Source organism: Oncorhynchus mykiss, chromosome 28, assembly GCF_057628025.1.
Source record: "Oncorhynchus mykiss isolate SJ-2025 chromosome 28, ASM5762802v1, whole genome shotgun sequence".
Taxonomy (NCBI): domain Eukaryota; kingdom Metazoa; phylum Chordata; class Actinopteri; order Salmoniformes; family Salmonidae; genus Oncorhynchus; species Oncorhynchus mykiss.
Genome location: NC_143049.1, coordinates 38910741 through 38936025, shown reverse-complemented (window position 1 = coordinate 38936025; position 25285 = coordinate 38910741). Strand labels below are relative to the sequence as shown.

The 25285-nt window shown below is 43.8% G+C and overlaps 1 protein-coding gene across 1 annotated transcript in view; it reads left to right on the top strand.

Annotated features, from left to right (window-relative positions):
• The first annotated feature begins 2078 nt into the window (after positions 1-2078).
• Positions 2079-25285, top strand: part of LOC110509127 (netrin-G1) — a 187077-nt gene continuing 163870 nt past the window's right edge. Inside the window, exon 1 of the mRNA XM_090225277.1 lies at positions 2079-2498. Within this exon, the coding sequence (XP_090081403.1) occupies positions 2247-2498 (252 nt within the window). The 5' untranslated portion in view covers positions 2079-2246. The remainder of the gene's footprint in view (positions 2499-25285) is intronic.

Here is a 25285-nt window from a genome sequence, read left to right as displayed (position 1 = left end):
CATTACCTACCTGACAACAACACACACACACACACACACACACACACCACACACACACACACACACACACACACACACACACACACACACACACACACACACACACACACACACACACACACACACACACACACACACACACACACACACACACACACACACACACACACACACACACCACACACACACACACACACACACACACACACACACACACACACACACACACACACACACACACACACACACCACACACACACACACACACACACACACACACACACACACACACCACACACACACACACACACACACACACACACACACACACACACACACACACACACACACACACACACACACACACACACACACACCACACACACCACACACACACACACACACCACACACACCACACACACACACACACACACACACACACACACACCACACACACCACACACACACACACACACACACACACCACACACACCACACACACACACACACACACACACACCACACACACACACACACACACACACACACACACCACACACACACACACACACACCACACACACCACACACACACACACACACACACACACACACACACACACACACACACACACACACACACACACACACACACACACACACACTGAAGGCTGTTAGGTACCATTACAGGAACAGTTGTTCCATCTTACTGATTGTTTGTGATAGATAGCTCACAGTGTCCTGCAATGCATTCCCTCCAACACACCACTTTCCACTTCCAAATATTGACTCTTTGCATCAACTTCATGTAATTGTCAATAAAAGCCTTTGACACTTATGAAATGCTTGTAATTATACTTCAGTATTCCGTAGTAACATCTGACAAAAAATATCTAAAGACACTGAAGCAGCAAACTTGGTGAAAATTAATATTTGTGTCATTCTCAGAACTTTTGGCACCGACTGTACAGTACAGATAATGTGAAAATATGAAAAATAATATATTTCCTAATCATAAACAATGCAAAATGGGATCTTACTTAGTGACAGTACAATATTGGCACTCTTTCATAGAACTGACGACAGAGGATTTTCTCTTAAAACGTCCGCTGAGCGGCGCAGAGACATCATTCAAATGTGCGCAGAAAAGTTATAATTTTAAACACGAAGGGTCGTCCATCTGTGACCAAGAGAAAGTGGTCTTGTTTCATTCATATTAAATTATATTAAAAAATAATAATAATATTAATAAATAATAATGTTGAGTTCTAAAATCCGGCTGAGAATATCAGGCTGGGAGAACCGGGCTGAGGGAGAGCCAGTGAGGGTAATCCAATAGCGATATAGCTATGAAGTAGATAGATTCCAATAGCGATATAGCTATGAAGTAGATAGATTCCAATAGCGATATAGCTATGAAGTAGATAGATGGCAGAGGGGACGAGGGGACGAGGGGACAGGGGACGAGGGCACAGGGGACGAGGGGACGAGGAGACGGGGGACGAGGGGAACAGTCAACAAGCTGGCGATTGGAGGAAGGCTCCAGGCAGGTGGAGGGGATGATGGCTACCCAGACTATTTGTGGGTAGTTCCGAAGATATCTGAAAATAAGTCAATAAATATATAAAACCCCAAAACATAACTATGTTTGTTGTTAAATGTAACCAGATGGTGACTACAACTAAGTTAACCACACCGTGTGGTTAAAAACTCATGATTCCTACACTTTTAGTTATACAAAATAAATAGAGCCAGCTGGAAAAGCAATTGTCTCAAATGTAATTAATTTGACACATAGAAAATAATCATATGTGTGTATGTGTGTGTGTGTGTGTGTGGTGTGTGTGTGTGTGTGTGTGTGTGTGTGTGTGTGTGTGTGTGTGTGTGTGTGTGTGTGTGTGTGTGTGTGTGTGTGTGTGTGTGTGTGTGTGTGTGTGTGTGTGTGTGTGTGTGTGTGTGTGTGTGTGTGTGTGTGCTTGCCTGTGGTCTACTCTCTTCAACGCCACTACTAATCCTTTAACTTTTGCCTTCAAACCTGTTCCTTGACTGTCCAATAACCTCCTCTCCTTCTCTCCCACAGGGCACTCACTGACTGACAGCCACAACGATGATTTAAAAACACCTAACAACATCACACCCCCATTGGCTCACGAGGAGGAAGATACAACACATTGGCCCCGCCCCTTCACACTGTCTTTGGACAAACACAAAAAAAAACAGCCGCTTAGTCACGATAGGACGAGGAGATGCGTTGTCCGATGATGTTCACCCTGCAGGCGGTGTGTGTGTGTGTGAGCGTGTGTGTGGCCATGCAGCAATACCCAGCTGCCTGGGGCCACTATGACGTGTGTAAGAGTCAGATCTACACAGAGGAAGGGTTAACGTGGGACTACATGGCCTGTCAACCAGAAGCTACAATCCTGACCAAGTACCTGACCGTCAGCCTGGACCCGCCCAATATCACCTGTGGAGACCCACCTGAGACATACTGCGCACTGGTGAGTACTGGCAAACACATAACCACACACACCCACGGTTCGGACATATCTCGGTAAGTGTGATGGACGCACGCACACACACACAAACACACACACACACACACAGCTGACTGTGATGGTGATGAATGAGAAGGTAGGTTTCAGCCCACATACTCTATTGTTCTGTTGTACACAATGGGATGTATGCATACACACACACACTGTTATGTACAGTTGAAGTCAGAAGTTTACATACACCTTAGCCAAATACATTTAAACTCAGTTTTTCACAATTCCTGTCATTTAATCAGAGTACAACATCCCTGTCTTAGGTCAGTTAGGATCACCACTTTATTTTAAGAATGTGAAATGTCAGAATAATAGTAGAGAGAATGATTTATTTCAGCTTTTATTTATTTCATCACATTCCCAGTGAGTCAGAAGTTTACATACACTCAATTAGTATTTGGTAGCATTGCCTTTAAATTGTTTAACTTGGGTCAAATGTTTAGGGTAGCTTCCGACAAGCTTCCCACAATAAGTTGGGTGAATTTTGGCCCATTCCTCCTGACAGAGCTTGTGTACCTGAGTCAGGTTTGTAGTCCTCCTTGCTCGCACACACTTTTTCAGTTCTGCCCACAAATGTTCTATAGGATTGAGGTCAGGGCTTTGTGATGGCCACTCCAATACATTAACTTTGTTGTCCTTAAGCCATTTTGCCACAACTTTGGAAGTATGCTTGGGGTCATTGTCCATTTGGAAGACCCATTTGCCCACCAAGCTTTAACTTCCTGACTGATGTCTTGCTTCAATATATCCACATACTTTTCCTTCCTCCTGATGCCATCTATTTTGTGAAGTGCACCAGTCTCTCCTGCAGCAAAGCACCCCACAACATGATGCTGCTTCACGTTTGGGATGGTGTTCTTCGGCTTGCAAGCCTTCCCCTTTTTCCTCCAAACATAATGATGGTCATTATGGCCAAACATTTCTATTTTTGTTTCATCAGACCAGAGGACATTTCTCCAAAAAGTACGATCTTTGTCCTCATGTGCAGTTGCAAACCGTTGTCTGTAGTCTGGCTTTTTCATGGTTGTTTTGGAGCAGCGGTTTTGGAGCAGTGGCTTCTTACTTGCTGAGCGGCCATTCAGGTTATGTCGATATAGGACTCGTTTTACTGTGGATATAGATACTTTTGTACCTGTTTCCTCCAGCATCTTCACAAGGTCCTTTGCTGTTGTTCTGGGATTGATTTGCACTTTTAGCACCAAAGTACGTTCCTCTCTAGGAGACAGAATGCGTCTCCTTCCTGAGAGGTATGATGGCTGCGTGGTCTCATGGTGTTTATACTTGCGTACTATTGTTTGTACAGATGAACGTGGTACCTTCAGTCATTTGGAAATTGCTCCCAAGGATGAACCAGACTTGTGGAGGTCTACAATGATTTTTTCTGAGGTATTGACTGATTTCTTTTGATTTTCCCATGATGTCAAGCAAAGAGGTGAGTTCGAAGATAGGCCTTGAAAAACATCCACAGGTACACCTCCAATTGACTCAAATTCTGTAAATTAGCCTATCAGAATCTTCTAAAGCCATGACATCACAGTCAACTTAGTGTATGTAAACTTCTGACCCACTGGAATTGTGATACAGTGAATGAATTATAAGTGAAATAATCTGTCTGTAAACAATTGTTGGAAAAATTACTTGTTTCATGCACAAAGTAGATGTCCTAATCGACTTGCCAAAACTATAGTTTGTTAACAAGAAGTTTGTGGAGTGGTTGAAAAACTAGTTTAAATGACTCCTACCTAAGTGCATATAAACTTCCGACTTCAACTGTACGTGTGTGTGTGTGTGTGTGTGTGTGTGTGTGGGCCCTAAAAGCAAGGAAATAGTGTCCACAAAACATAATAGGACAGGATAGGAGGACAGAACAGGACAGGTCAGAGGAAAACAGGGCATGTGTACAGGACAGAGACAGGACAGAGAAACAGAACAAGGCAGGCCAGAGAGGACAGGACAAAGAAACAGGACAGAGACAAGACACGGACAGGACAGAACAGAGACAGGGCTGGACAGTGATGCTGCATTGGGGAGTTGGCCTTGTTTTTATTTTAAACACTTTGGGAGGATCTCTCTGTCTCCTTCTCTCTTTCTCTCTCTCCCTCTCTGTGTCCCTCTCTCTTTCTTTCTCTCTCTATCTCTCTCTCTCTCTGTCTCTCTCTCTCTGTGCCCCTCTCTCTCTCTCTCTCTCTCTCTTTCTCTCTTTCTTTCTCTCTCTCTCTCTCTCTCTCTCTCTCTGTTTCTCCCTCTCTGTGTCCCTCTCTCTAGACCTCTCTCTCCCTCTCTGTGTCCCTCTCTATCTATCTCTATCAATTCAAATCAATTCAAGGGGCTTTATTGGCATGGGAAACATGTGTTAACATTGCCAAAGCAAGTGAGGTAGATAAAATACAAAAGTTAAATAAACAATAAAAATGAACAGTGAACATTACACATACAGAAGTTTCAAAACAATAAAGACATTACAAATATCATAGTATATATATATACAGTGTTGTAACAATGTACAAATGGTTAAAGTACACAAGGGAAAATAAATAAGCATAAATATGGGTTGTATTTACAATGGTGTTTGTTCTTCACTGGTTGCCCTTTTCTTGTGGCAACAGGTCACAAATCTTGATGCTGTGATGTCACACCGTGGAATTTCACCCAGTAGATATGGGAGTTTATCAAAATTGGGTCTGTTTTCGAATTCTTTGTGGATCTCTGTAATCTGAGGGAAATATGTGTCTCTATTATGGTCATACATTGGGCAGGAGGTTAGGAAGTGCAGCTCAGTTTCCAACTCATTTTGTGGGCAGTGTGCACATATTCTGTCTTCTCTTGAGGGCCATGTCTGCCTACGGCGGCCTTTCTCAATAGCAAGGCTATGCTCACTGAGTCTGTACATAGTCAAAGATTTCCTTAAGTTTGGGTCAGTCACAGTGGTCAGGTATTCTGCCACTGTGTACTCTCTGTTTAGGGCCAAATAGCATTCTAGTTTGCTCAGTTTTTTTGTTAATTCTTTCCAATGTGTCAAGTAATTATCTTTTTGTTTTCTCATGATTTGGTTGGGTCTAATTGTGCTGCTGTCCTGGGGCTCTGTAGGGTGTGTTTGTGTTTGTGAACAGAGCCCCAGGACCAGCTTGCTTAGGGGACTCTTCTCCAGGTTCATCTCTGTAGGTGTTGGCTTTGTTATGGAAGGTTTGGGAATTGCTTCCTTTTAGGTGGTTGTAGAATTTAACGTCTATTTTCTGGATTTTGATAATTAGCGGGTATCGGCCGAATTCTGCTCTGCTTGTATTAGTTGGTGTTCTACATTGTACACAGAGAATATTTTTTGCAGAATTCTGCATGCAGAGTCTCAATTTGGTGTTTGTCCCATTTTGTGAAATCTTGGTTGGTGAGCGGACCCCAGACCTCACAACCATAAAGGACAATGGGTTCTATGACTGATTCAAGTATTTTTAGCCAGATCCTAATTGGTATGTTTAATTGTATGATCCTTTTGATGGCATAGAATGCCCTTCTTGCCTCTTAGATGGTTCACAGCTTTGTGGAAGATACCTTTGGGGCTGATGTTTTGGCCAAGGTATGTATAGTTTTTTGTGTGCTCTAGGGCAATGGTGTCTAAATGGAATTTGTATTTGTGGTCCTGGCGACTAGACCTGGCGACTGGACACCATTATTTTGGTCTTACTGAGATTTACTGTCAGGGCCCAGGTTTGGCAGAGTCTGTGCAGAATATCTAGATGCTGCTGTAGGCCCTCCTTGGTTGGTGACAGACGCACCAGATCATCAGCAAACAGCAGACATTTGACTTCAGATTCTAGTAGGGTGAGGCCGGGTGCTGCAGACTTTTCTAGTGCCTGCGCCAATTCGTTGATATATATGTTGAAGAGGGTGGGGCTTAAACTTCAGATTTTTAGATTTGATAGGGAAGCTGAGAGGTCAAATATTCTGTTAAGATTTTCTACTGCCAAGTTTACACCTTGTCTATTAAAGTGGAACATTTTACTCAGGAAATTGTCTAAAAGGGATTGAATTTGTTGTTGCCTAATTGTTTTTTGGTATGTTTCAAAACTGCTTTCCTTCCATCTATAGCATTTCGTAATGTTACTCATGATTGAGTATTGCTCTGTTCAAGTAGGCTGTGGTCTGATAGGGTTGTCAGTGGGCTGACTGTGAACACACTGAGAGACTCTGGGTTGAGGTCAGTGATAAAGTAGTCTACAGTACTACTGCCAAGAGATGAGCTATAGGTGTACCTACCATAGGAGTCCCCTCGAAACCTACCATTGACTATGTACAGACCCAGCGTGTGAAAGAGCTGCAGGAGTTGTGACCCGTTTTTGTTGGTTATGTTGTCATAGTTGTGCCTAGGGGGGCATTATGGGGGAGGGAATGCTGTCACCTGGCAGGTGTTTGTCCCCCTGTGTGCTGAGGGTGTCAGGTTCTTGTCCGGTTCTGGCATTTAGGTCGCCACAGACTAGTACATGTCCCTGGGCCTGAAAATGATTGATTTCCCCCTCCAGGATTTAAGTATGGGGATTCTAGTGGGGGGGATATAGGTAGCAAACAGGAGGACATTTTTCTCTGTTAAGATAATTTCCTTTTGAATTTGTAGCCAAATGTAAAATGTTCCTGTTTTGATTCATTTAAAGGAGTGAGTTAGGTCTGCTCTATACCAAATTAACATACCCCATGACACCACACACCAACACCACCACACACCAACACCACACCACCACCACACCAACACCACCACACACCAACACCACACCACCACCACACCAACACCACCACACCACCACACCACCACCACACCACCACCACCCACCACCACACCACCACACCACCACCACACCACCACCACCCACCACCACACCACATAAACACACCACCAACACCCACCACCACCACCACCACACCACCACCACACCACCACACCACCACCACACCACCACCCACCACCACCACACCACATAAACACACCACCAACACCCACCACCACCACACCACCACCACCCACCACCACACCACCACCACCACACCACCACCACACCACCACCACACCACCACCACACCACCACCACCCACCACCACACCACCACACCACCACCACACCACCACCACCCACCACCACACCACCACACCAACACCACACCACCACCACACCAACAACACCACAAAAACACATCACCACCACCCACCACCACCACACCACATAAACACACCACCAACACCCACCACCACCACACCACCACCACCCACCACCACCACACCACCACCACACCACCACCACATCACCACCACCCACCACCACCACACCACATAAACACACCACCAACACCCACCACCACCACACCACCACCACCCACCACCACCACACCACCACCACACCACCACCACCCACCACCACACCACCACCACCACACCACCACCACACCACCACCACACACCGCCACCACACATCGCCACCACACACCACCACCACACCACCACCACACCACCACCACCCACCACCACACCACCACCACCACACCACCACCACACCACCACCACACCACCACCACCCACCACCACACCACCACCACACCACCACCACACCACCACCACACACCACCACCACACATCGCCACCACACACCACCACCACACCACATAACCACCACACACCAACACCAACACCACACCACATAACCACACACCAAAACCACCACAAATCAACACCACCACCACAAACCAACACCACCACCACACTCCACCACACACCACACCACCACCACACATGAACACATAATCACCACCCCACACCCCCACACCACACACCAACACCACCACACATAAACACATAATCACCACACCACACACCAACACCACCAGCACCACCACCAAACACCAACAACACCACACACCACACACCAACACCTCCACCACCATCACACACCACACCACCACCACACACCACCACACACCACCAACACCTCCACACACCACACACCAACACCTCCACACACCACCACACACCACCAACACCTCCACACACCACAAACCAACACCACACCACACACCACCACGCACCAACACCACCACACACCACAAACCAACAACACCACCACACTCTACCACACACCAACAACACCACACCAACACCACACACCACACACCACATACCACACACCACACCACACACCAAAACACCATACACCACATACCACAACACCACACAGCACCTAACCACAGCCACACACCACCACTACACACCACATAACCACCACCACACACCAACACCATCACACATCACCAACACCACCACTCACCAACACCACCACTCACCACCTAACCACCACACACCACACCACCACCACACACCACACACACCAACACCACCACCACACATAAACACCACCCCACACCACCACCACACACCAACACCACCAGCACACATAAACACCAACACACACCACCACCACACACCACCTAACCACCACCACACCAAATACCAACACCAACACCACTACACACCACACACCGGGCGGCAGGGTAGCCTAGTGGTTAGAGCCTAGTGGTTAGAGCGTTGGACTAGTAACCGAAAGGTTGCAAGTTCGAATCACTGAGCTGACAAGGTACAAATCTGTCGTTCTGCCCCGGAACAAAGGCAGTTAACCCACTGTTCCTAGGCCGACATTGAAAATAAAAATTTGTTCTTAACTGACTTGCGTAGATAAATAAATAAAAAACACACACCTCCTCTCTCACTCTCCCCCCCCTCTCTTCATTTTTTCTGGAATGTTCCATCACGACGCTTCTTCTCTCAATCCGACACACTTGCAGCGCTCACACACACTGTGTGATGTCAGGGAGTGTTAGTTTTCAATCCCAAAATCTCTACTGTGGTGATCCTACCTCCTCCTGGGAGGGAAATTATTTGAAGTCATGACACAGCAAGTAGCAAACGCCATGTTTCTATCTGTAAGGTGACGAGGTTGGTGTGTGTGTGTGTGTGTGTGTTTGTGCGCGCGTGTGTGTGTGCGTGTGCGTGTGTGTGTGTGTGAGAGAGAGAGAGAGAAAAATGGAGTGAGAGGAAGAGTAGAGAGGTGTACAATTTAGGAGAGGACCGTGTTGAACATTCTTTAATTTCTATTGATTAGGTGGCAGTTAGAGACGATAGTGAACAAACTATTCCATAACATACCTAGTCCTCAATGTCCTTCTTTTGGGAGAATATAAAGTGTAAGGATTCTAGCCTTTATGGGTACTATGTGGGGTTATGGAAAAAAAAAACATTAGTACTGTCAATTTAACACAAGGAGTGTGACTGACAATTTGGGCTGAAGAAGATACTCATCACGTATCCTGTGTTTTGTGTCTCTGTTGCCTTTTTATCGTCAATGTGAATTGTCAGGAGGATGGTCACCGGCATTCAGTCGGAGATTGACTGTTGTTTTAGTTTTAGTAATGTAATCTGTGATGATGTGTTCCCTTATCGGATGGATAATGATGACAAGCATTTTACAACTGCTTCTCTCTCTTCTTTTACAAAAGACCTAAATAGTAAACTGGCCTGACTGACACAACTTGAGTTGACTCAGATGTCAATAGTAAACTGGCCTGACTGACACAACTTGAGTTGACTCCGATGTCAATAGTAAACTGGCCTGACTGACACACCATATTTACATAAGTATTCAGACCCTTTTGCTCTGAGACTCAACATTTTGTTTCCACTGATTTATCCTTGAGGTGTTTCTAGTTGAATACATTTAGTTGGACAATTGACTATGTTTCCCTTCCCCTTCCCCTTCCCCTTTCTCCTTCCCCTTCCCCTTCCCCTTTCTCCTTCCCCTTCCCTTTCCACTTCCCCTTCCCCCTTCCCCTTTCTCCTTCCCCTTCCCCTTCCCCTTTCTCCTTCCCCTTCCCCTTCCCCTTTCTCCTTCCCCTTCCCCTTCCCCTTCTCCTTTCTCCTTCCCCTTCCCCTTCCCCTTTCCCCTTCCCCTTCTCCTTTCCCTTTCCCTTTCCCCTTCCCCCTTCCCCTTCCCTTTCCCCTTCCCTTTCCCCCTCCCCTTCCCTTTCCCCCTCCCCTTCCCCTTCCCCCTTCCCCCTTCCCCTTCCCCTTCCCCTTCCCTTTCCCCTTCCCTTTCCCTTTCCCCCTCCCCTTCCCCTTTCCCCCCTTCCCCTTCCCATTTCTCCCTTCCCCTCCTCCTTTGCCCTTCCCCTTTCCCCTCCTCCCTTCCCCTTCCCCTTCCCCTCCTCCTTTCCCCTTCCCCTTTCCCCTCCTCCCTTCCCCTTCCCCTTTCCCTTCCCCTTCCCCTCCTCCTTTCCCCTTTCCCCTTCCCCTCCTCCTTTCCCATTCCCCTTCCCCTCCTCCTTTCCCCTTCCCCCTTCCCCTCCTCCTTTCCCCTTCCCATCCTCCTTTCCCCTTTCCCTTCCCCTTCCCCTTTCTCTTCCCTTTGCCCTTCCCTGAATATCATTGCGTGGCCCAGAAAGAGCCTGGTCTTGAACCTGATCTAAAATATCTAGAGAGACCTGAAAATAGCTGTGCAGCGACTCTCCTCATCCAACCTGACAGAGCTTGAGAGGATCTACAGAGAAGAATGGGAGAAACTTGTTCTCAACTAGCCTACCTGGTTAAATAAAGGTGAAATAAAACAAATAAAAATAAAACTCCCCAAATACAGGTGTGCCAAGCTTGTAGCGTCGTACCCAAGTAGACTCGAGGCTGTAATCACTGCCAAAAGTGCTTCAACAAAGTACTGAGTAAAGGGTCTGAATACTTATGTAAATGTGATATTTCAGTTTTTGTCTAATGACCTGTTTTTTCTTTGTCATTGTGGGATATTTTGTGTAGATTGATGTGAAGAAAAAACAAACCATTTAATCAATTTTGGAATTAAGCTGTAACGTAACAAAATGTGGAAAAGGTGAAGGGGTCTGAAATCCAAATGTACCGTAACTCTGAGAGAATACATTTTGAATGTGGTGTTCCACAAGGTACAATTTTGGGTCCGGTACTGTTCAGTTGATATATGTTGCCCCTTGGCAGCGTTATCAGAAAGCACAGCATTGATTTTCACTGCTACACAGACGATACACAACTTTACATTTCTGTGCCACCAGAGGATTTTAGCTCCACGGATAAATTATTAGACTGTATTAGTGATTTAAATACTTGAATGGCTCACAACTTCTTCCAGCTACATTTTTTATTTATTTCACCTATATTTAACCAGGTAGGCTAGTTGAGAACAGACTAGACTGGTGTACTTATTGTTGGAGTCAAACCCTAGGTCTTATTTTAGATTCTTGACTCAATTTTCTATCACACGTTAGCAATGTGACCAAAATAGCTTTTTACCACCTGAGGAACAATGCCAAGGTGCGGACGTTTCTCTTTCAGGCTGATGCAGAGAGACTCATCCATGCTTTTATTACGAGAAGGCTTGACTACTGTAATGCTCTCCTGTCTTGTCTACCAAAGAAAGCCATTGGTCAACTGCAAAACATACCGAATGCTGCAGGACGGGTACAGACCAAGACCAGGGAGGAAAGCACACAATACACCCGTTTTAAAGTATCTGCACTGCCTGCCTGTGAGTTTTAGAATTCATTTTAAGATTCTTCTATTGTTTTTTAAAAATCAATCTTCCATTGTCTCTCCAATACATGTCAGACATGCTTTTGAGTTATGTACCCAGTAGGACCCTCCGGTCCTCTGGCACTGGCTTTTTAACTATCCCAAAGCCTGGGACCAAGAGGCATGGAGAGGCAGCCTTTAGTTACTATGCCCCCAGCCCTCTGCCATAGAACCTGAGGAGACCAAGAGGCATGGAGAGGCAGCCTTTAGTTACTATGCCCCCAGCCCTCTGCCAGAGAACCTGAGGGGACCAAGAGGCATGGAGAGGCAGCCTTTAGTTACTATGCCCCCAGCCTCTGGAATAGCCTGCCAGAGACCTTGAAGGGAGCTGAAACTGTGCACATATTTTTAACTTTGCTTTTCTTTGCTTTTCCTCAGGGTGTTTTTAGTTGTTCAGCTTTCATCATGATTATTATTTTATAATTTATAATATATTTTATAATCTGAGGTTTATTTTTTTAAATCTTATGTTTGTTGTGTAGTAAATATTTCAGCTTTTTTTTATTTTTTATTTTTATTTTCATAGTTTTTTAAAATTAGTTTTTCCCTGTAAATCAATTTGCAATTACATGTCTGAAATGTGCTGTATAAATAAAACTTGATTTAATATGATTAAGAGGATGCCAGAAGAATTGCTACCTGCCCAAGCACATAGTGACAACTGTAAAGTTTGGTGGAGGAGGAATAATGGTCTGGGGCTGTATTTCATGGATCGGACGACGTCCCTTAGTTCCAGTGAAGGGAAATCTTAACGCTACAGCATAACATTATAGTATAGACAAATGTTGTGCTTCCAACTTTGTGGCAAGAGTTTGGGGAAGGCCCTTTCCTGTTTCCCATAGCCATGAAATGCTTGGAAAGGCTGGTCATGGCTCACATCAACACCATCATCCCAGACACCCTGCCCTCAGCCACTGCCCTCAGCCACTTGGACAAAAGGGAATACTTATGGAAGAATGCTGTTCATAGACTACAGTTCAACATTTAACACCATAGAACCCTCCAAGCTCATCACCAAGCTCACCACCAAGCTCATCACCAAGCTCTGGAACAAGCTCATCACCAAGCTCAGGACCAAGCTCATCACCAAGCTCATCACCAAGCTCATCACCAAGCTCAGGAACAAGCTCATCACCAAGCTCAGGAACAAGCTCATCACCAAGCTCATCACCAAGCTCAGAAACAAGCTCATCACCAAGCTCATTACCAAGCTCAGGAACAAGCTCATCACCAAGCTCATCACCAAGATCATCACCAAGCTCATCACCAAGCTCAGGACCAAGATCATCACCAAGCTCATCACCAAGCTCAAGAACAAGCTCATCACCAAGCTCAGGAACAAGCTCATCACCAAGCTCAGGACCAAGATCATCACCAAGATCATCACCAAGCTCAGGAACAAGCTCATCACCAAGCTCAGGACCAAGCTCATCACCAAGCTCATCACCAAGATCATCACCAAGCTCATCACCAAGCTCAGGACCAAGCTCATCACCAAGCTCATCACCAAGCTCAGGAACAAGATCATCACCAAGCTCAGGAACAAGCTCAGGACCAAGCTCAGGACCAAGATCATCACCAAGATCATCACCAAGCTCAGGAACAAGCTCATCACCAAGCTCAGGACCAAGCTCATCACCAAGCTCATCACCAAGCTCATCACCAAGCTCAGGAACAAGATCATCACCAAGCTCAGGACCAAGCTCATCACCAAGCTCATCACCAAGCTCATCACCAAGCTCAGGAACAAGATCATCACCAAGCTCAGGAACAAGCTCATCACCAAGCTCAGGACCAAGATCATCACCAAGATCATCACCAAGCTCAGGACCAAGCTCATCACCAAGCTCATTATTCATTACATTATTATAGTTATTATTCATTACATTGTTATAATTATTATTCATTATATAATTATAGTTATTATTCATCATATTATTATTTACTAGAAACTAGAAACAGCTGTCAATTTCGGTCATTTGAAAAGGTCCTGAGGATTCCTTCCTCGGCACTTTCCTCTTTTTACTCATTATTTTTATTCGTTATTCACTCTGTATTTCCTGTTTTTACTCGTTATTCACTCTGTATTTCCTGTTTTTACTCGTTATTCACTCTGTATTTCCTGTTTTTACTCGTTATTCACTCTGTATTTCCTGTTTTTATTCATTATTCACTCTGTATTTCCTCTTTTTACTCATTATTTTTATTCGTTATTCACTCTGTATTTCCTGTTTTTACTCGTTATTCACTCTGTATTTCCTGTTTTTACTCGTTATTCACTCTGTATTTCCTGTTTTTACTCGTTATTCACTCTGTATTTCCTCTTTTTACTCATTATTTTTATTCGTTATTCACTCTGTATTTCCTGTTTTTACTCGTTATTCACTCTGTATTTCCTGTTTTTACTCGTTATTCACTCTGTATTTCCTGTTTTTATTCATTATTCACTCTGTATTTCCTCTTTTTACTCATTATTTTTATTCGTTATTCACTCTGTATTTCCTGTTTTTACTCGTTATTCACTCTGTATTTCCTGTTTTTACTCGTTATTCACTCTGTATTTCCTGTTTTTATTCATTATTCACTCTGTATTTCCTCTTTTTACTCATTATTTTTATTCGTTATTCACTCTGTATTTCCTGTTTTTACTCGTTATTCACTCTGTATTTCCTGTTTTTATTCATTATTCACTATATTTCCTGTTTTTACTCGTTATTGTTATTCGTTATTCCCTCGTATTCCTTGTCACTCAATTTCATTTTTTATTTTCTCTTTCTCTCTCTCTGTCTCTCTCACTCTCTTTCTCTCTTTCTCTCTGCATTGTTGAAAAAGGACTCTTAAGTAAGCATTTCACAGTCTACACCTGTTGTTTACCAAGCATGTGACCAATAGCATTTATTTTCATTGAACACATTTAAGGCCCAACGAAAGCCTTCATTAACCCCTTCCTTTAGTTACAGGATTTTATTTTGCTGATCAAAAGATGCTTCAGATATTAATCATAAGCAGTTGTCATACTGGACAAATAGAGATGGCTAATTTAATCAAGGTGCTTCGTTGGAGTGTTTGTGTGTTTGAGTGTGTTGGAGAGTAAGAGGAGAGATATTAGGTAAGGTTAGATAGTGGGGTGGTGAGTTGCGTTCAATCTGTGATCTTTGCTCTGAGTCCAGAAGATCTGTCAGACAAACAGATTGGTTGAAATGCCTTCATCCGTCCATCACGCTGGCCTGTCATTGGCCAGTGAGTTTATCTCCTCGAACCACATCCCCTGTCTGTCAGGAATCACGTCAACTGGAGTCTACACACACACACACACACACATGCGCGCGCACAGACACAAACAAGTACACACACTCACACAAGACACGCAGGTTTGAGTGTTTAGTTTAGGGCCCACAAATGTCATTGTGCCAGGGTTAAAGTCTGTACTTACGCCAGCCATAAACCTAAAAAGAAAAGACCACCGAGTACTAATCTGCTGTCGTGTTGCACGTCATATGTGTTCTAGATAATACTGCTGTAATTTATTGCCATGTCATTGGTCATATTCCCTCAGCGTTCTCTAATGAAGCCGGCAACAAGTGGAAATGACTGATGTTAAGATGGACACCTTCCTGGATCTATCTGTCTGTCTGTCTGTCTGTCTGTCTGTCTGTCTGTCTGTCTGTCTGTCTGTCTGTCTGTCTGTGTCTGTCTCTCTCTCTCTCTCTCTCTCTCTCTATCTCTCTATCTCTCTATCTCTCTATCTCTCTCTTCTCTCTCTCTCTCTCTCTCTCTCTCTCTCTCTCTCTCTCTCTCTCTCTGCATCCCTGTCTCACCCCACGACCCTGTGTGAAGAAATGTGCGTGTTTTTTGCCGCACACTTGTTGTTTGTGTACATTGATTTTATAATGTCGTATGTTTGACCCCCAACACCACTTTCCATCAATTTGTATAGCAGATCCTCATGCCAATTTGAGTCGAAGGCTTTTTTGAAATCAACAAAGCATGAGAAGACTTTGCCTTTGTTTTGGTTTGTTTGGTTGTCAATTAGGGTGTGCAGGGTGAATACATGGTCTGTTGTATGGTAATTTGGTAAAAAGCCAATTTGACATTTGCTCAGTACATTGTTTTCATTGAGGAAATGTACGAGTCTGCTGTTAATGATAATGCAGAGGATTTTCCCAAGGTTACTGTTGACGCATATTCCACGGTAGTTATTGAGGACAAATTTGTTTGTAATTGTTTTTTGTTAGGTTTCCAAACTGCATTCCTTCCATCACCTATAGCTCATATCTTGACAGTAGTACTGTAGACTACTTTATCACTGACCTCCACCCAGAGTCTCTCAGAGCGTTCACAGTCAGCCCACTGTCTTAATGTTACTCAGTTCCTTTGGATTTGATGCCTCATGATTGAGTATTGCTCTGTTCAAGTAGACTGTGATTTTGCTGTGGTCTGATAGGGGTGTCAGTGGGCTGACTGTGAACGCTCTGAGAGACTCTGGGTGGAGGTCAGTGATAAAGTAGTCTACAGTACTACTGTCAAGATATGAGCTATAGGTGACCTATCATAGGAGTCCCCTCAAAGCCTTCCATTGACTATGTACATACCCAGCGTGCGACAGAGCTGCAGGGGTTGTGACCCGTTTTTGTTGGTTATGTTGTCATAGTTGTGCCTAGGGGGGCATATGTGGGAGGGAATGCTGTCACCTGCAGGCAGGTGTTTGTCCCCCTGTGTGCTGAGGGTGTCAGGTTCTTGTCCGGTTCTGGCATTTAGGTCGCCACAGACTAGTACATGTCCCTGGGCCTGGAAATGATTGATTTCCCCCTTCTCTCTCTCTTTCTCTCTCTCTCTCTCTCACTCTCTCTCTGTCTCTGTCTCTCTCTCTGTCTCTATCTCTGTGATGACTTCATATTGGATTAGATCAGTGGTAACTAATCTTTTCTGAGTCACAATCACTTTCGGAGTAAAAACATTATTCTGTAGGAATGAGATTTGTGCTTTAGGTCTAATACTGTACATTATCACAGCATAGTGCCTATGCTTGGCCTTTCAATGTTGTTCTTCTCAAACCATATTATATTTCAAAACTCGAGCTTTGATAACAAAATAGATCAGTTGTATCACTTTCTAGGCACAGCTGAGCATGAATTAAAAAATGTATTTACCGGACTGATGGTACAGTTTCAGTGGAGGGAGAGAGAGAGCAGAGGAGGTTCCGCCTCTCACGACTACTTTATGCATTGCAGCTGCATTGCTGGTTGTAGTGCGAGTGGAAGTAGGGAGAAGTGTGTTTTTCTGTTTTGTAAAAGTGTTGATTTAAAAACAATGTTGACATTGCTGAATTAAAAACTTAAAAACATGAACTCACTCATGAAAACAACAGCTCTTTGTAGTACTCTATGACAGTTTTCTTTCTGGTCATGGTTTTACAAGTTATGAAATCTCACCTAGAGTAGTATCAAACTTTGCTGTGGGGTCATGGAACCTGTAGGCATGGTGATTTGAGCTATCTGATTTGCCAATGCAGTAGGCACATTTGATATTAGCTCTCCTGGTACGCCGGGTAGTCCAAGTTTGTCCCTTCAGACAAATGAAATGGCTCAAAATGGGAACACTTTGCCTCCCCGGTGTGCAGTGCTTCTGAATCGGAAGTGCACCTACCGCCAACAGACCAAGACGAATTGAAAAACAAATAAGAGCAAAAGGCTTTATCGTTGGCTTTTTTTAGAAATGTTCGGTGATCAACTAGTAATGCCTTGAAGATCCACCATTCGGTTGGTGGATTGGATTGAACCTGTTTGCTTCAGAGAGTTCATGACATCATCGTTAGCTGCGAACTGCCATTCGACCCACCACTTTTCTGTTCAAGTAACTGCGACACCTACAGTATGCAGCCAGCATGTCTCCCTGACCCTAGACCAGATAGGCTGGTTAGAATGCAGTTTGGTAGAATTACTCTAATGGAGATAAGAACTAAACCCAGATCAGAAGTTAGAATTACAGGTCAGCTCTATTAGCAATTAAGTGTCACTTTACAAGTAGTGGACTATATAGACTACCGTTCAAAAGTTTGGAGTCACTTAGAAATGTCCTTGTTTTTGAAAGAAAAACACATTTTTTGTTCATTAAAATAACATCAAATGAATCAGAAATACAGTGTAACAGAGGGCAGTATTTTCACATCCGGATGAAATGCATACCCAAATTAAAATGCCTGCTACTCATCCCCAGAAGATAAGATATGCAGATGATTAGTACATTTGGATGGAAAACACTCTGAAGTTTCTAAAACTGTTTGAATGATGTCTGTGAGTATAACAGAACTCATATGGCAGGCGAAAACCTGAGAAGAATCCGACCAGGAATTGGGAAATCTGAGGTTTGTAGTTTTTCAAAGCTTAGCCTACCAAATACACAGTGGGATATGGATAAAGTTGCACTTCCTACAGATTCCACTAGTTGCCATCTGTCTTTAGAAACTTGAATGATGATTCTACTATAAAGGAGGGGCTCATGAGACCTGTTTGAGTCAGTGGTCTGGCAGAGTGTCTCAGGCTCATGACGCGCGCTCCCGACAAGTTAGCTCTCATTCCGTTGCTTTTCTTCAGACATAGGAATTCTCCGATTGGAACATTATTGATGTTTTATGTTAAAAACATATTAAAGATTGATTCCATACATCGTAAGACTTGTTTCTACGACCTGTAAGGGAACTTTTCAAGTTTTTGTCTGGACGAAGTGCTTGCGCCTCATGATGATGGATTTCTGGGCTGAAAACGCTAACAACAAGTGGCTATTTGGACATAAATTATGGACATTATGGAACTTTATGGAACAAATCAGTCATTTATTGTTGACCTGGGATTACTGGGAGTGCCTTCTGATGAAGATCATCAAAGGTATGTGAATATTTATGGTGTTATTTCTAACTTCTGTTGACTCCAAAATGGCGGATATTTCTCACAGGACCTGCTCGGGCAGGTAGCAGGGAACCAGGAACTAAGGCTGCCTGTCACGTTCTGACCTTTATTTCCTTTGTTTTGTATTTATTTAGTATGGTCAGGGCGTGAGTCTATGTTTGTTTTTCTATGATTTGGGTATTTCTATGTTTCGGCCTGGTATGGTTCTCAATCAGAGGCAGGTGACATTAGTTGTCTCTGATTGAGAATCATACTTAGGTAGCCTGGGTTTCACTGTGTGTTTGTGGGTGATTGTTCCTGTCTCTGTGTTTGCACCAGATAGGACTGTTTTGGGTTTTCACGTTTCTTGGTTTTGTAGTGTTCGTGTTTATCCTTTTTGTCATTAAACATGAATCAACATAATCACGCTGTTTTTTGGTCCGCCTCTACTTCACCCGAAGAGAACCGTTACACTGCCACAGTAGCAATATTTTGAACTTGTTGCCACAAGAAAAGGGCCACCAGTGAAGTATAAACACCATTGTAAATACAACCCATAATTGTTTATTTATTTTCCTTTTTGTACATTAACTATTTGCACATTGTTACAACACTCTATATAGACATATGACATTTGAAACGTGTAAAAATAAATACAGTATATTGTTTATTTCAAATATTTCACCTATTTCACTTGCTTTGGGAATGCAAACATATGTTTCCCATGCCAATAAAGCCATTTGAATTGAATTGAATTGAAATGAATCTGTAGCCATAAGAATGACAGTAATAATAGATTCAATTTAACATCCGGAGTAATCTCAAAGTGTTTCACAGTAGATTACGAGAAGTCTATCGCCGTGTCTGTTTTCATTTTCATATTACATTTTACATATTCATATTACATATTACATATTCATATTACATATTCATATTACATATTCATATTACATTTTCATATTACATTTTCATATTACATATTCATATTACATTTTCATATTACATATTCATATTACATATTACATATTACATATTCATATTACATATTACATATTCATATTACATATTACATATTCATATTACATATTACATATTACATATTACATATTCATATTACATATTACATATTACATTTTCATATTACATTTTCATATTACATATTACATATTACATATTACATTTTCATATTACATTTTCATATTACATATTACATATTCATATTACATATTACATATTACATATTCATATTACATATTACATATTCATATTACATATTACATATTCATATTACATATTACATATTACATATTACATATTACATTTTCATATTACATATTACATATTACATATTACATATTCATATTACATATAACATATTCATATTACATATTACATATTCATATTTCATATTACATTTTCATATTACATATTACATTTTCATATTACATATTACATATTCATATTCATATTACATATTACATATTACATATTCATATTACATATTACATATTCATATTACATATAACATATTACATATTCATATTACATATTACATTTTCATATTACATATTCATATTACATTTTCATATTACTTGTTTTCCTGTTGGTCAGGACGTGAGCTGGGTGGGCATTCTATGTTGGATGTCTTGTTTGTCTATTTCTATGTCTGGCCTGATATGCTTCTCAATTAGAGGCAGGTGTTAGTCATTGTCTCTGATTGGGAACCATATTTAGATAGCCTGAGTTTCACTGTGTGTTTGTGGGTGATTGTCCTTAGTGTCTTGATGTCCTTGTTCTGTGTGTATGTGCACCAGTATTAGGCTGTTTCGGTTTTCGTTACGTTTATTGTTTTGTAGTGTTTGTATCGATTCGTGTTGCTATAGTTTCAATAAACATGGATCGCAATCTACACGCCGCATTTTGGTCTGACTCTCCTTCACATACAGAAAACCGCGGACAGAATCACCCACCATAACAGGACCAAGCGGCATGGTAACGGGCAACAGCAGCGAAAGGAGGAAAGGACATGGGAGGACGTTATGGACAGCAGGAGTATGGACTATACTACTTGGGAGGAGATAGACAGGTGGGCGGTCGACCCAGGGAGAGTGCCGGAGCCCGCCTGGGATTCGATGGAGCAGTGCGCGGAAGGTTATCGGAGAATGGAGTTGGCGAAGCAAGCACGGTGGCGCGGACGGAAGCCAGAGAGTCAGCCCCAAAAATGTATTGGGGGGGGGCTAACAGGGAGTATGGCTACGCCAGGTAGCAGACCTGAGCCAACTCCCCCTGTTTATCGTGAGGAGCCAAGGAGGAGACCAGAGCCGGTGTTGGAGGTGAGCGAAGCAGAGACTATGAAGGAGTTAATGGGGAAATTGGAGGAGAGAGTAATGAGGGAGTTGCTGTGTTGGTGTTTTAAACATGGAATTCGCCCGACGGAGCGTGTCGGGGATTTGATGGTACCTGGATCAGCGCTCCATACTCGTCCTGAGGTGCGTGTTAGTCGGCTGGTGAATATGGTGCCAGTCTCACGCACCAGGCCTCCTGTGCACCTCCCTAGCCTTGCACGTCCTGTGCCAGCACCGCTCTCAAGATCTCCAGTACGCCTTCACGGTCTAGCCCATCAAGTGCCACCTCCACACCCCAGCCATCCGGTGGCAGCTCCCCGCACCAGGCTTCCTGTGCGTGTCCTCGGCCCAGTACCACCAGTGCCAGCACCACGCATCAGGCCTACAGTGCGCCTCACCTCTCCAGCGCTGCCGGAGTCTCCCGCCTATCTAGCGCTGTCAGAGCCTTCCTCCTCTACAGCGCTGCCAGAGTCTCCCGCCTGTTTAGCGCTGCCAGAGCCTTCCACCTCTACAGCGCTGCCGGAGTCGCCAGTCTGCAAGGAGCTGCCAGTCTGCAAGGAGCTGCCAGTCTGCAAGGAGCTGCCAGTCTGCATAGAGCTGCCAGTCTGCATAGAGCTGCCAGTCTGCATAGAGCTGCCAGTCTGCAAGGAGCTGCCAGTCTGCAAGGAGCTGCCAGTCTGCAAGGAGCCGCCAGAGCTGCCAGTCTGCAGGATGCCGCCAGAGCTGCCAGTCTGCAAGGAGCCGCCAGAGCTGCCAGTCTGCATGGAGCAGCCAGAGCTGCCAGTCTGCAAGGAGCCGCCAGAGCTGCCAGTCTGCATGGAGCAGCCAGAGCTGCCAGTCAGCATGGAGCAGCCAGGGCCGCCAGTCAGCATGGAGCAGCCAGGGCCGCCAGTCAGCATGGAGCAGCCAGGGCCGCCAGTCAGCATGGAGCAGCCAGTCAGCATGGAGCAGCCAGTCAGCATGGAGCAGCCAGAGTTGCCAGTCAGCATGGAGCAGCCAGAACTGCCAGTCAGCCAGACTCTTCCAGATCTGCCAGTCAGCCAGACTCTTCCAGATCTGCCAGTCAGCCAGACTCTTCCAGATCTGCCAGTCAGTCAGACTCTTCCAGATCTGCCAGTCAGTCAGACTCTTACAGATCTGCCAGTCAGCCAGACTCTTCCAGATCTGCCAGTCAACCAGACTCTTCCAGATCTGCCAGTCAACCAGACTCTTCCAGATCTGCCAGAACTGCCAGCCAGCCAGGATCTTCCAGATCCGCCAGTCAGCCAGGATCCGCCAGTCAGCCGGGATCTGCCAGAGCCAACTACCTGCCTGGGCATCCTCTCAGTGCTGAGCTTCCTCTCAGTGCTGAGCTTCTTCTCAGTCCCGAGCTGCCCCTCTGTCCCGAGCTGCCCCTCTGTCCCGAGCTGTCATTAAGGAGGGTAACCAATCTAGGGACGCTAAGGAGGTGGACTAAGACTATTATGGAGTGGGGTCCACGTCCAGCGCCAGAGCCGCCACCGCGGAGAGATGCCCACCCACACCCTCCCCTATAGGTTTAGGTTGTGCGTCCGGAGTCCGCACCTTGGAGGGTACTGTCACGTTCTTACCATTGTTCGTGTGTGTTTTCCTTGTTTTAGTGTTGGTCAGGACGTGAGCTGGGTGGGCATTCTATGTTGGATGTCTTGTTTGTCTATTTCTATGTCTGGCCTGATATGGTTCTCAATTAGAGGCAGGTGTTAGTCATTGTCTCTGATTGGGAACCATATTTAGATAGCCTGGGTTTCACTGTGTGTTTGTGGGTGATTGTCCTTAGTGTCTTGATGTCCTTGTTCTGTGTGTATGTGCACCAGTATTAGGCTGTTTCGGTTTTTGTCACGTTTATTGTTTTGTAGTGTTTGTATCGATTCGTGTTGCTATAGTTTAAATAAACATGGATCGCAATCTACACGCCGCATTTTGGTCTGACTCTCCTTCACATACAGAAAACCGTGACAATTACATATTCATATTACATTTCCATATTACATATTCATATTACATATTCATATTACATATTCATATTACATATTCATATTACATATTCATATTACATTTCCATATTACATATTCATATTACATATTACATTTTCAAATTAAATTTTCATATTACCATGCCGTGGGTCTCTGGTCTCTCTTGCTCTAGAGGGGAAATAGATTTTAAAAAAAATATTAAGCATGGACACAGCATTTTGGTATTTTTGTCTGTGAATGAGGCTCAGTATCTGGGAAGCAGCGTCTCTGCACACATCAACGTCTCTGCAACGTCTCTGCACACATCACACAGTTACGTCTCAGAACAGCAGTCATCCCAGGGTCTGGCCATGACATCAAATGAAATATAAGAGGAGCTTCACGCTCTCATCAATATCTCTCTCTCTCTCTCTCTTTTTCACACACACACACATAATGGAACCTGTCTCTCCAATTCAATTACATTCAAATGGCTTTATTGGCATGGGAAACATATGTTAACATTGCCAAAGCAAATTAAATAGATAAACAAAACTGATATAAACAAACAGAAATTAACAGTAAACATTACACTCACAGAAGTACCAAAAGACTAAGATTACAAATGAGAGATGTGTATATATAGTGTGTTGTACAAATGGTTAAAGTACACAAGGGAAAATAAATAAGCGTGGGTTGTATTTAGAATTGTGTTTGTTCTTCACTGGTTGCCTTTTTTTGTGGCAACAGGTCACGAATATTGCTGCTGTGATGGCACACTGTGGTATTTCACCCAGTAAATATGGGACTTTATCAAAATTGGGTTTGATTTTTTATTATTGTTGTATCTGTGTAATCTGAGGAACATTTCTGTCTCTAATTTGGTCATACATTTGGCAGCTCAGTTTCCACCTCATTTTGTGGGCAGTGTACACATAGCCTGTCTTCTCTTGAGAGCCAGGGCTGCCACTCAATAGCAAGGCTATGCTCACTGAGTCTGTACTTAGTCAAAGCTTTCCTGAAGTTTGGGTCAGTCACAGTGGTCAGGTATTCTGCCACTGTGTACTCTCTGTTGTTGTGACGTTGTATTAGTTAATGTGACGGCTGTTGCTCATCGAATGATTAAAGGTTTCTAATTGCGTGATTAAATTAATCAGGCAATTATTAACTCATTAACCTGGGGCACCATGGGAAAATTAGTTTAATTGAGTTTCTGTTTCCCAAATGAACTCAAAGAATATCAGAATATCGATTTTACAACAGCCGCTAATTAATCAGTTTCCTCTACAGTCTCGTTCTGAACGTCGCATAATCTGTGAATCTGCACGGACCCGGGCCTCACCAATGAGTTCGGACCCGGGTCTCACCGATGAGTTCGGACCACACCCATCTTAGTTGATTATTTATTTACTAGAAAGCTAAAATGATGATAAAAGATATACATACACAAAACACAGTCTAGGCTATTGATTATAACTTAGTATAACGGGCCAACACACTATGGTGCGTGTCACCCAAAATGGGGATTTAAAAGCGAGAGAAAAAGAGAAAGTACATGAGTGTACTTTGGGTGCATTTGTCAGCTATGCTTATTTTAACCCTAACCTTGCCCCCAACTGCCGCTCTTATGGGTCAGAATATAATTATGTAATTACGTGTTGGAGGAGATGGGAAGCTCCACGTGGGTCGTTTAGGCTTCTCAATGACACACTTCTCTTGCGCAACTCTCTGGTTGTCCTCACGATGTCAGTGTCCTTTTGGCTTAGTGGTCTGATTCCTCGCCTTTGCTCTGATAGGGGTCTTCTGAGGACAGGCAGCTCTGTAGCTCAGAGCTCACAGCGTAGGAATGAAACAGTGTAGATACCACGATTCGATGGAGAGTGGAGGCTAGGACGGCCTGCTTGAATTCACCCGCTCATCTGTA